Source organism: Ornithorhynchus anatinus, chromosome X1, assembly GCF_004115215.2.
Source record: "Ornithorhynchus anatinus isolate Pmale09 chromosome X1, mOrnAna1.pri.v4, whole genome shotgun sequence".
Lineage (NCBI taxonomy): Eukaryota > Metazoa > Chordata > Mammalia > Monotremata > Ornithorhynchidae > Ornithorhynchus > Ornithorhynchus anatinus.
The window spans coordinates 80580960-80592970 of record NC_041749.1 but is presented as its reverse complement, the minus strand read 5'-3'; the positions used below and the strand labels follow the sequence as shown (position 1 = coordinate 80592970).

General features: G+C 50.6%; 2 protein-coding genes across 6 annotated transcripts; both read left to right on the top strand.

Annotated features, from left to right (window-relative positions):
* The first annotated feature begins 839 nt into the window (after nucleotides 1-839).
* PRR30 (proline rich 30) lies at nucleotides 840-3226 on the top strand. Of its 5 annotated transcripts, none has more exons than XM_029051581.2 (5): nucleotides 840-977; nucleotides 1211-1262; nucleotides 1498-1555; nucleotides 1727-2126; nucleotides 2340-3226. In XM_029051581.2, exons 1-5 carry the CDS (start codon nucleotides 885-887, stop codon nucleotides 3126-3128), a joined length of 1392 nt encoding a protein of 463 aa, XP_028907414.1. In that variant the 5' UTR covers nucleotides 840-884; the 3' UTR covers nucleotides 3129-3226. The 5 variants fall into 5 exon arrangements, with proteins under 5 accessions (XP_028907414.1, XP_028907413.1, XP_028907412.1 ...); XM_029051580.2 differs by having other exon boundaries at nucleotides 840-1013; nucleotides 1730-2126; XM_029051579.2 differs by having other exon boundaries at nucleotides 840-1013.
* Nucleotides 3227-6115: 2889 nt separating this feature from the next.
* On the top strand, nucleotides 6116-7135 carry LOC100681590 (C3a anaphylatoxin chemotactic receptor-like). The gene has a single exon (XM_029051099.2). The coding sequence runs from the start codon at nucleotides 6116-6118 to the stop codon at nucleotides 7133-7135; it is 1020 nt and encodes a 339-aa protein (XP_028906932.1).
* The last annotated feature ends 4876 nt before the right edge of the window (nucleotides 7136-12011 follow it).

Genomic DNA, 12011 nt, shown 5'->3' with positions numbered 1-12011 from the left:
CAATAGGAACATTGGAGCAAGGCCTTGCAGCCAAAAACAGCTGTTTCCCATAAATGAGTAAAGACAAATGAACTCAGAAGCTCATCTTCTGTAATAAGTTTTAGAGAAACTAGTAATGTTACTAGATTATTTCAAATTCTAATGGGCTTGGTCTCAAATGCTCATACTGAAAACAAATTGGGCCAAAATTGTAGTTTCACCAATATTTGCAGGATAAAGCCAAAAATCTAGATATCCCTAGGTGGAGAAATCACATTTTATCAGGAAGCAGCATGGTTGAATGGATAACGCAGGATCCTGGGAGCCAGAGGACCTGGGTTCTAATAATCCCGGCACTACCACTTGCCTGCCCTATGACCTTGGGCAAGTCACTTCACTTCTCTGTGCCTCAATTTCCTCAACTGCAAAATGGGGATTCAATTTGGTTCTCCCTCCTACTTCGACTGTGAACCCCATGTGGGACAGGGACTGTGCCCTATCTGATTAACTTGCAGTTACCCAAGCTCTCAGAACAATGCTTGACACATAGTAAGCTCTTAACACATACCATAAAAAGAGTCTCAAAATAGTCTACAAATCCAGGAGGATTCAAGTAAGCTCCCCCTCTAGATTTTAAACTTGTTACGGGCAGGGAATGTGTCTGATAATTCTGTTGCATTGTACACTCCCAAGCGCTTAGTAAAGTGTTCTGCCCATAGTAAGCACTCAGTAAATACCATCGATTGATATTCAGAAAGAGGGTCTTTCTGTGTGAGAAACACTCGAGCTTTGTTCGGGCAACTTGTGTGATGGGTCTTTGTGAGTCAACATAGGGGCCTTATGACGTCACCATCATAAGGCTGCAGTCCCCGCGCTGTGGGCCAGCCAGCAGTTGGCAGCTCCGAATGGGGCCGGAGAGGAGGCCCCTACCTCAGGAAGAAAACCTCATGAACTCCGGAATCTTTCGCTTCTTGTTGCTGTGGATAATCCTGCTTATTGTATTTGAAATATTTCTTGAGCTCCGGCAAAAGAAGGCAGGGGACCTGGGATTTGAGGGCCCCAAGGGAGCAGAATATGGGGCGGGGGAGGGAGGAGATGGGATTAGGAATATATGGGGATGAATGAGGATGATGGCGAAAGAGTAGAGAACAAGCGGGGGGCGCGCTAAGGGTAGGGTGGTCTGAGTTTGGGCACGGGGCAGCTCAGTGATCTGGCTCCTCTTCTCCTCCAGCGTCCCCTGGGACCAAAAACTCTGAAATGGAAACAAAGGAATCAACAATTTGGTAAGGGTCTCTGGCTCCAGATCACCTACAACTTCGGTCCACTTTTTCTTTCTCCCTATGCTATCCGAGCAGTCTCGAACCTCACTCAGCTTCAATCCCTCTTTTCTTTTCCCTGCCGCCTGGACACCTCCACCTTTTTCGAACCAGGCCCTGGGGCGGTGTTTCCCACCTAACGACCTCGTCCTTTGGTCAGTCTCTCCCTTTTTTGCACTCTCTTTCTGTCTCTCCCCTCCAGCAATTGCGTTCTTGGGACCCACTGGAGAATTGACGAGCCTGATTTGGGGAGTCCTAGAGTGAGTAATAAAGAGGTTTGGAAGGGGAGGGCCACACAAGGAGGAAGAAAGTTGAATGGGGCCCAAAACGAGGAGAGAAGGGATGGGGGAAGAAACATAGATGATCCTGAAATTGGCGTGGTGGCATTAGGAATCTGGGCCAACTGCCTGGGGTCCTCGGGTCTTTGCCAGCAGGTTACTGTTTCTGCGTCTTCTTTGCCTGCTCCGCCGTTTCTCGACACTTGACTCCCAAAACCAACAGGCCTGCCCAGAGGAGCGAGTCCCAGAGCAGCGACCCAGAAAGTGCAAGAGAAAGGAATTGGAGAGCCAGTCACAGCTCCGGCTCCTTGGAGGAGCGCAACCCAAGCCAGGCCCGAGATTCGGCTGCTGCACCGGGGTCCTGCCCCTTTCCCTAGCTTGGCATTACCTGCCATCTCCGGGCCCTGCCCAGAACCGGAGTCCCCAAGTTTTGCAGCTGCTCAGCTCCGAGGCCCTCCAGAACCCAGAACGCCATATCGAGACCCAGGTCCCTTCAATCCTGGACTCGCCGCCATCCCAAGCTTTTCTGGCCAGTGAACCCCCACCGTCTCAGGTCTCTCCACCTCAGCCACTGCCACCCTACTAAATTCCTCTGTTTGCAGACTTCCCTCTCAGCCCTGATGCATTTCGGTCTCTGGGTCTCCTCCCCCCGCACCCGATGCATTTCGATCTCCGGGCCCTCCCTCACCCCCACGTTTCCCACCACCACCACCACTATCAATGCAAGTTTCTCAGACCCTGTGCCTCTCTCTCCCATTTCCTGCAGGTGCAATCTTCAGGCACAAACCAGCTACCTCTGCAGATTGAGCCAGCCCCAAATTTGGAATCCAACTCGAGTCTCTCGCAGATGCCACCCCAGGCTGGCGACCCCCAGCATGAGATCGCACCATCCCCCCTGGTACCTTGCCCTCGGCAAGATCAGCTTCCTCCTCTTCAGCCTCTTCCACTCTCCGACAGTCCCTTGGCCAGCCCCATGGGGCAGGAGGGGCTCCAGTACCAGAGCCCGGAGGCCGGTCAGCAGCGAGGGGCTTACGGCTGCTGCGCCTGTGGGGAGGAGCCCTGGGAGATCGGGGAGCTCCAGGACCTCGGGGATCCCACCACCCTGATCGCAAGCCTGGTGGAGTCGCTCGGCCGCCGGCGCATTTCCCGCGACCTGAGGCTCCTGTTGATGCAGCAGCTATGGAGTGGCCGCCAGGAAGCGGCACCCATCTTGGCTTACCCAGTGTGCCTATCCTGTGGTCAGTTCCAGAGCCCCACTACTCATCTGGCCAGACGCCAGCCGGCGGCTAGGCTCCTGGTCTTTCCCCAGCTGCAGCCCTGGCCCCCGGGCCAGAGCTTAAACTCCAAGACGGTCCGCTTCAAACTTTGCATTGGCTTTGGCCTGCGCCTGCGGAGGAAGCGCGTCCAGGTGCACTCGACCCCCGGGATGGGAGAAACAGGAGCCGAGAATTCTGGGCCAGAGTCCCCGGACGGTGTCTTTGATAATCCCACTGTAGCCCAGAGTCCTCATGTCAGCTCCAGCGAACCTTGCTGGTCTGCTACAGACTCGGATTAGCTGCGTTCCCTCTGCCCAAGATGGAGGCGGTAGAAAGGGGTAAAGGACTGAAACCCCATCACGTGACCTTCAATAAAGCTGGAAGCTGTGCAGCCTCATGGTCATGTCCTTGTAATCAGTGGCCACCTCTGGTTCCTGGGAAGGTTCAATCCCCTCGGGAAGGTTCCAGGGTCTCACCCCCTGCTAATGAGGAGTATTATTCCCCATTGCTCAGAAGGGGAATTGAGACCTGGAGATGGGACTGGACCACCCTACCCCAACAACTTCCCCACAAGGGTCTGTCTCCCTAGGAATCAGGGTTGGTCCCTGCTTACATCACCACTTAATTTCCTAGGGTACTCCATCTCCCTCTCCCATGAACCTTGGCCATCTGACACAGCCTGAGTAATTCAACTTTCTTCAGGCTTATTGTCGGTCCATAGTGCCTGATTGGTTTAGTTAAGTGGTTTACATTCATATCCATACTTTTGTGGGTGTGTGCCTCTGAGGGCAGTCACCACACAGCAATTTGGACATGATCCCTGCTCCCCATGAGGCTCTTAGTCTAAGTAGGAGGGAGAATGTCTATTTAGCCTCCATTTTACAATGAGGAAACTGAGGCATAGAGAAGTTAAATGACTTGCCCAAAGTCACATAGCGAACAATTGGCAGAGACAGGATTAGAACTCAGGTCCTCTGATTCCCACTAGGCCTTGCTGCTTCTCAATCAATCATATTTATTGAGCACTTACTGCACGCTAAGCATGCAGATGGAAAATAAAGAAACAGACTGGTTGATTTCCCTGGCACTGCCTAGAGTTAACTTGCTCTGGAGTTTTCCTCAAAGCAAGATGGGCAGGGCATTTGAGGCCTCATTTGACCTTTAGAGAAATAAAGCCGATTGGTCCGGGGCTGAAATAAAGTGAAGTGGGATCAGACGTCCCAGGCTTCCGGCAGAAACAGAGGGGCTTCCCCCAGAGGGAAGTCCCAGTGGAGCGGGAAGCTGGGATTGGATCTGAAAGAAGAGAATTAGGAAGTATTACCTGCATAGCAGGCCAGTTGGGGAACTATGCATTTAATCGTATTTATTGAGTGCTTACTGTGTGCAGAGCACTGTACTAAGCACTTGGGAGAGTACAATACAACAATAAACAGACATATTCCCTGCCCATAACGAGCTTACAGACTAGAGATGAATTTACAGTCTAGAGAACCAGGCAGACAAACAAACAGGCAATAGGAAAAGAGTGGCGTGGGCCAGTGGATCAATTATATTTATTGAGCATTTACTGTGTGCAGAGCACTGTACTAAGTGCTAGGGAGAGTACAATACAACTGAGTTGGTAGACCTATTCCCTGCCCACAAAGAGTTTACATTCTAGGTGGGGAGACAGACTTTAAAATAAATTATGGGTATGGACACAAGTGTTTGTAGAGTTGAGGGTGTGGTGAATAAAGGGTACAAATTAAATTGCAAGGATGATACAGAAGGGGAAGGGAGTAGGGGAAATGAGGGCTTAGTCAGGAAGACCTCTTGAAGGAGATGTGATTTTGATAAGGTTTTGAAGATGGGGAGAGTGGTGGTCTGTCAGATATGAAGCAGGAGGAAATTCCTCACCCATGCCTGGTTCCTGCTCTTCACTCCAAACCTTTATCCTCAGTACCACCCTCTGCCCCAAACCCCAGGGTGAGGAGAAGGGTAGCCCTACCTGAAGGAGGCACGTAATTGGGTAGCATTTGTGCCTGATGTACCGCCCGTGCCCAATTCACCCTCTCTCCCCTCCTCTGATAAGCCCTCCTCCTCCTGATTTGGGGAGATCACTGAACAGTGCCCTCCCACCTCTTCTGCCAGGTCCACCTCACCCTAAGCACTAATCATCTGTGACCTCAACTCATTTATTGATTAGAGTTTGTGTGGGTCTCTGGTTGTCATTGTATCTCTCTGTCAAAGTCACCCAGTTCAGGCTGGGAACTCCTGGAGGAGAGGGCAAGTTGGAACAGAGTTGTATAAGATAGAGCAAGACAGAGAGAAGCAAGCAAGGAGTCACAGGGAGGGCAGGACTGGGCAGGGTGAGGTAAGGCCCAGGAGGGTGAGATAAAGTTGGGGTGGGAGCAGGGAAGGGTGGGGAGAGCAGGATGGACCTATTTGAGTGGCCCTGTCTAGACCTGTATGGATTCAGAAAACCCTTCTTGCTGGTGATGGGGAAATCGATCAAGCAATAGTGCTCATTGAGAACTTACTGTGTGCAGAGCTCTGGAAGAAGCATTTGGGAAAGTACAATAAAAAAGAGTTAATAGATACGATCTCTGACTTCAAAGACCTTACAACTTAATGGAGGAGACGGACACTCAGATCAATCTCAGAGAGGGGGAAGCCGTGGCATTTAAAGCTATGCAAGTGCTGAGGGAGGCATGACTACCCAAGTGTTTAGGTGGCCCAGAAGTTCTCTTGTAGCTGTAGATGGGGAGATGAGAAGGTCCTGGGAATAATCAATGAGCCCCAGGACTACTGACTGTCCCACTTCACACCCGGGCTGGATGCAGAGATAGTTGCCCAGAAAAAAGACACTCCCTCACCCCCATCACTTTCACCCCTCTCTCTGTCCCCTGGATCCCAGCCACCCAAAGAACAGCATCCGGTGGAGAGGGAACTGAGAGAAAGTTCACGTTCCTGAGAACCGTCAACATTAGAGCCAATTCAAACACCCTTCCCCTCCGCCAGTCCCCTCAGAGGGGTGGAATGACTGAGTCCAGATGATCTTCCCCCTCAACCACAGCATCTTCGACCACACCAGAGTGTCTCTCTCCTGGCCAGCGAAATCTCCGGGCTGGAGCATCTGCAGCCAGAATCTCTTCCTGTGGACAGAGCAGAGCTCTTTGTAGTTGGACTGTGCCTCTCCTCCACGGAAGGACGCCGAGAGAAGGCCCGGCTCAGCTGCCCGGAAGTCAGCTCTGCCTCCTTTCCCCTCCTCCAACCTCCCTGCCGTGGACCAGCAGGAGGTGACTGCATGGCCTTTTCCAATGCAACCACCACAGTGGGCAGCTCAGCCCTCCCAGCCACCTTTCGGGCCGAAGTCATCTTGGTTTTCCGCCTGTTCCTCGGGGTCTGCTTCCTGGTGGGGATTCCTGGGAACGCACTGGTCATATGGACCATCGTGGCCCAGCTCCGCCAGCACTCCACCACCATCCGCCTCCTCCTGCATCTGGCCGTGGCTGACCTCCTGGCCCTGCTCACGCTGCCCCTCTGGATCTTTGTCTTCGGTGGCCACTGGGTGCTGGGCTCGGGGCTGTGCCGCCTGGTCACCTACCTCGTCTACCTCTGCATGTATGCCAGTGTCTTCCTTATCACCCTCATCAGCCTGCACCGCTGCTTGGCCCTGCGGTGCCCATTGGCCTGGCAGCAGTGGCAGAGGCCGAAGGTGGTCTCAGGAGTGGTGGGGGCCACCTGGGCCCTGGCCGCAGGGTGTGCTGGCCCCGTCCTTGTGTTCCTCGTTCCTGTGGAGCCATCTGGGCAGGGCCGGTGTCCCAGGCAGGTGTACGATAGCGGGGCCCAGCGCCTGGCAGTCAACGTGACAGAGACGTTGTTTGGCTTTATCTTTCCTCTCTCCATCCTGCTTGTGTGCTCCACCTGCGTGGCCCGCGGGGTCCGACAGGTCAGATCTCCACGCGGCGGTCGGGCGGAGAGGCTGGTAGCAGCTGTGGTAGTGGCTTTCTTCGTGTGCTGGGCTCCCTTCCACATCTGCAACCTCACAGTCATCTCTTCCCTGTTGTTGGAGCCCTCGGCTGCAGCCTTGGCCCTCTCTCTGCAGAAGGCGGTGGAGGCCCACAGGCCTCTGGCCACAGCCCTAGCCTTCTTCAGCAGCAGTCTCAACCCTGTGCTCTATGCCTTCTTTGCCTGCCACTTCCGGAAGGGGCTCAGGGCCACACAGTTGGCCAAATTTTTTGGGCAGATGAATGAGCCACGGGAGGAGGAGCCACTGCCCAAGTCTCCTGGAGATGGGAGGCTGGGAACTGCCACCGTGATGTAGCCTCTGCCTGGGTCTGACAGCTTGCTGGGTCTGCACTCTTCCAAAGGACGACAGAGGCGTTGCCACTCCTGAGTCCTGCCGCTGCCCATCCGACACATCTCCTGAGACTCCACATAACCAGCTTCTCTTTCACTCCAGGTCTCTTTCCTGCTTTGAAGGGCTTGAGGAGCAATCCTTCCCAGGGCCCCTTCAAGTGGGGCTGGAGCTACTGGGCTGCTCTCACTGCTTTTGGTGCCAGGTTGTACCCCACTTACCCCCCCCATCTCTGCCCCTCCTCATTCCTCCACCCTGGAGCTGGCAGGGCTGTAGCTCCTGGAATGGCTGTGCTGCTCTGCCTGCTCTCACCTTCTTACTTAGCTGACCCCTTCACCCATTCCACCTAAGTGAACCTTCTCACTGTCCCTCATTCTTGCTTCTCTCACCTCCAACACCTTCGCTCCTACCCATCCCCCTGCTTTGAACTCTCTCTCCTTTCAAGTCCGCCAGGTTATGGTTCTCATGATTTTCAAAGCCCTCCTGAAATGCTACCTCGCCAGGAGGCTTTCCCTAATTATTTTTCTTCTCCTCGGATCATACCCCTCCTACCCCTACCTCAGCATCAATATGCTCATAGCCAACCATAGCACTTTTGTACACTCGATTTTTACCTGCTCTACTATTTAGACATCTCTTTAAGGCATTTATCCACCTTTCTATTCTCTTTTGCCTCCTACCTGTAAATAAGTTGGTGTCCACCTCCCCCATTAGATTGTAAGTTCTTTGAGTAGGGATTATATTTTTTACCTCTATTGTAGTTTCCCAAGCACTGACTGCAGTGCTCTGTGAGAATAGAGGGAGAGAGAGGGAGAGGGAGAGAGAGAGAAAAGAAATAGATGAGGTAGATAGATATGGACAAATAGATGTGTTGGATTTTTCTCAGGGCCTCTAATGGTAAGCAGCAGGAGGACTCTCGAATGGTTCTAACCCAGGAGTTTCTGATGGCTGGGGCAAATTGCAGGGGCCAGAGGGGTGCTGAAGGAGTGTCAGGGAGCTTAATCAGGAGGTGAACACAGACGATGAAAGTTAGGGAAAAGACTTCTTGTCATATGGCTTTCCCGTGTTCAGAGATCTTGAATCACTTTCTCCACCCGAACCGGTCATATTTCCTGAGTCTGTACCTTCCAGCACGGTTGTGTGACCTTTTTTTTTTTTTTTGGAAATCAGCTGTCAGTAATCCCAAGAATCACATTCCACTTAAACTGTGGTCCAGGATTTGGGGAGTTGCTTTTTGTCTTTCACATCTTAAAGCTGACATGGATGAAGCGGTGCGTGATCCCCCAATGTAAGGAAAAAGGAAGACAATGAACAGTTGAAGAAACGTTAGTGTACTTGATTAAAGGGCATCAGTAAATCTCAAGCCTGTGGGTCACACTGCAGTCTGTCACTGACGTGGACTTTCGGTCCAATCTAGTAATGGCACTGCTTTACATAAGAAGATAAGAAGGCATGACAGTTTTCATTCTTTCTGTATATTGACTTTCTCTGGTATCACTGATTAGAAAGGTTATTGTTTTTAGATTCAATTCTTGATTTTAAAATTGGTTTTTGAAAATACAGAAATGGACGATTTATGTTTTGATGTTGAATTGAACTCACTATGACTCTGGCAATGATACTGTGCAAAATCTGTCCTTGCAGGAATCTGGGGCTGAATAGAGGTACGGTCTGGTAAGACTGCAGGAGAAGGGCCCTGTGCAAACATGAACAGTGAACCCAGGGCCCTTCAGTCTGAAGAGACTGGGAGCCTCCTGGACTAAACTGGTTCTTGCATGGCCAGTGACACCAGATTTGGGTCTCCAGGCGCCAATAGCTTGCTCCCCCATCCTGAATGGCCTCAAAAATAGCTCGACTGATCATTCTGCTGCCCCAAGGCCCCTTGACTGTATTCCCATAGCTTTATGAAAATCTCATTAGGAATTCCTTCAGTAAGTCTTCCCTGACTAATCTCTCATCACTCCCACATCCCCCCATCCTGCTTCTTCAGCACTTCCCCTCCACCTATACACTTGAGTCCCCATGTCCTTCCTCCTATAGCCCTTATGTACATATCTTTAAACTCTATTGTTTCCCCCAACCTGTATTTATCTTAGTGTCTGTCTCCCCCACTAAATGGTGAGGGTCTTGATGGCAGGGATCATGTCTACTAACTTCATTGTTCTCTCCCCGGGGCTTAGTACAGTGCTCTGCACAGAGTAAGCACTCAATAATTACCATTCAGTCGATCAATCATACTTACTGAGCACTTCTGGGGTGCACAGCACTGTAATAAGCACTTGGGAGAGTGCAATATAACAATAATAATAATAATGGTATTTGCTATGTATTTACCATATGTCAAGTACTGTTCTAGGCGCTGGGGTAGATACAAGGTTATCAGGCTGGACGCAGTCCCTGCCCCATGTGGGGCTCACAGTCTTAATCCCCATTTTACAGATGAGGGAACTGAGGTACCAAAAAGTGAAATGACTTACCCAAGGTCACGCAGCAGACAAGTGGCAGAGCCAGGATTAGAACCCAGGTCCTTGTGACTCCCAGGCCCATGCTGTATCCAGTAGGCCACATAGATACATTGAATGATCGATTGATTGATGACTGGCCTCTCCCTCAGGGTCCTCGGCCACTCTTTAGAGCCATGGGGGTACGTCTACACCTACGCTCGCAGGTCCAAATCCCAGCTCCTGCTACCTGGGTGGAGAAGCACTCAATCCAGTAAACTCTGGGGGCAGAACTGAAGCAATCCCTTGAATTCTCCTTCTGGGCTCCAGGGACTTTGGTGGGCACTCTTATAAGGCGGGGATAGTTTCTGCACTAACCCTCTAGCATTTGCATCAGTGTTGCCCTCTGCTAAAGAGGCTTGGCCTGTGGCCCTACCCCACAGAACCAGCAACCACTAGTGAAGGGGCTTTTCCAGTGTTAGGGGGTGAGTTGAGGTTCGGATATCTGGTTTGGGGGGCTTCTCTGAAGCCTGCTGCTGTCTAGAAGGGAGAATTGACAGTACAGGCTGTACTTGTGGGGGTTTCTAGGCTAGAACCCCCAAAGGTCTCACCTGAGCCTATTCTCAACCTGAATCAGCCAGGACATTTCCCCCCCCCCCCAAATCTGTAGGAGTTTTTTCACCCCCACAATCCTTAGCTTTCTATACCCTTTAAGTATTCACCCTCATCATCCAGCATCTTGAATGTCATCTCACCCGAATCAGCCCTGAAGTAGCGGAGGTTCACTACCAAGTCCTGCTCTATGGCCTATGCGGTTTTCTTTCCCCTTCCACAGTAGCATGGTCCTAATATGGGCATGGATACCCAGAACTCGAGAGGCACAGATACATCAGCTTATATACGAAGAGATGAAATGCATTTTACTAGAGTAAATGAAGGCTTGAGTGTTAGGTAGATTCACCAACGGCAGTTAGCATTCAACAAATTTATACCAGGAAATCATTCAGCCTAAGGACTAAGTCAAAATGACATAAAATAAATGACCTGGACTTTTCCTTCCCTAGATTTTTCCTGTATTAGGGTTCTACAGTCTAAGTTTCAGAGGCTCATCAGCTAGCCCAGCATGGGCTGCAGGGTCTCTGTCTTTCTCACTCTGTCTCCCTCACTCTTTCTTTCTCCTTTTTCATGTGTTCTTCATGACTTGCCTCACCAGCTCCATCGACCTAGACTCCTTCACCTTGGCATTTTCCTAGCAAGAGGCATTGAACTTCCCATCTCCCTCCTATTTAACTCTCTTCCCCAGTCCCAGAAAACAGTCCCAATTCCTAAACCAGTATTGGCTCAGCCTCTGGCAATATTACCAGTTATGAGACTCCATAAGGGAGCTTTTCGTTCTCTTTAAATCAGGCACATATTTGAGCCTGTGAATTGGCTTAGGACCTTCAGGGCCTCCCCACCTCTTTTGTCCTTAGCAGCCCGTTGACTAGGAGCCATTTTCAGGTCCAAGGAAATTTTGGGATTTCACAATACAAAGGCAAGTCTTTCCATATGCACATTCAAGAAATAGTAATATGCAAGATAAACAGAATTTTAACCCCAAAGAGGTTTACCCCCAAAGAGCCTTATCATTATAAAGGATATTCAGGAGCAGAACTACTTGCCATCTCAACTCATACTCCTGGGGGTCCCTCACTGGATTTTCCCCAGTCGGGGGCTCCCTGAAAAATGGTGACCCTGGGGTTGCTCTCCCCGCTCCCTGCCCCCCAAGGAAAACTAGCTCTGCATAGCATTAAATATTAACATGAATATGAGGACAATAACACTGTAGGTGACATGTGTCTGCCACTGGGAGACTGAAGAAATGCAGTCAAAAGCCTGGGCTTATTCAGTTAGATTCACAGTCAGAACACAGAAACCAAGGCCCAGGATGTATTGTAAGATACTTCTGATTTTTGAAATAAAAGTCAGAATAACTCCAAGGAATGTGTCTACCAACTCTGTTGCATCATCTGCTTGCAAGAATTTAGTACAGTGCTCTGCACACAGTAAGTACTCAGTAAATACCATGACTGGATTGGGGGATTCAGGGGGAAAGGGCTCAGTTATCTCAACTCCAGAATTTTTAAATTTCTGTGTTGGTTTCAATTCCTCCCATTTACGTCCTGTTTTGGCTTCTATTCACCTTCCCGTTGCTCTAATTTCACTTCTTCTCAGGAAGTCTCTGGCTTGGCTTCTTTATTTCTGGGGAAAATACCTTTTGCCGCTTGCCCCTCCCAGGTCACAGGGAGCAAGAACTAGGATTTCTCAGCTTTATTCTCTCCAGTGAGGAGTTGGAAGGAGCTATTTAATCAGTCAAATGTTATTAAATGCCCTTGGTATTCCAAGCACCAAAAGACTGATGA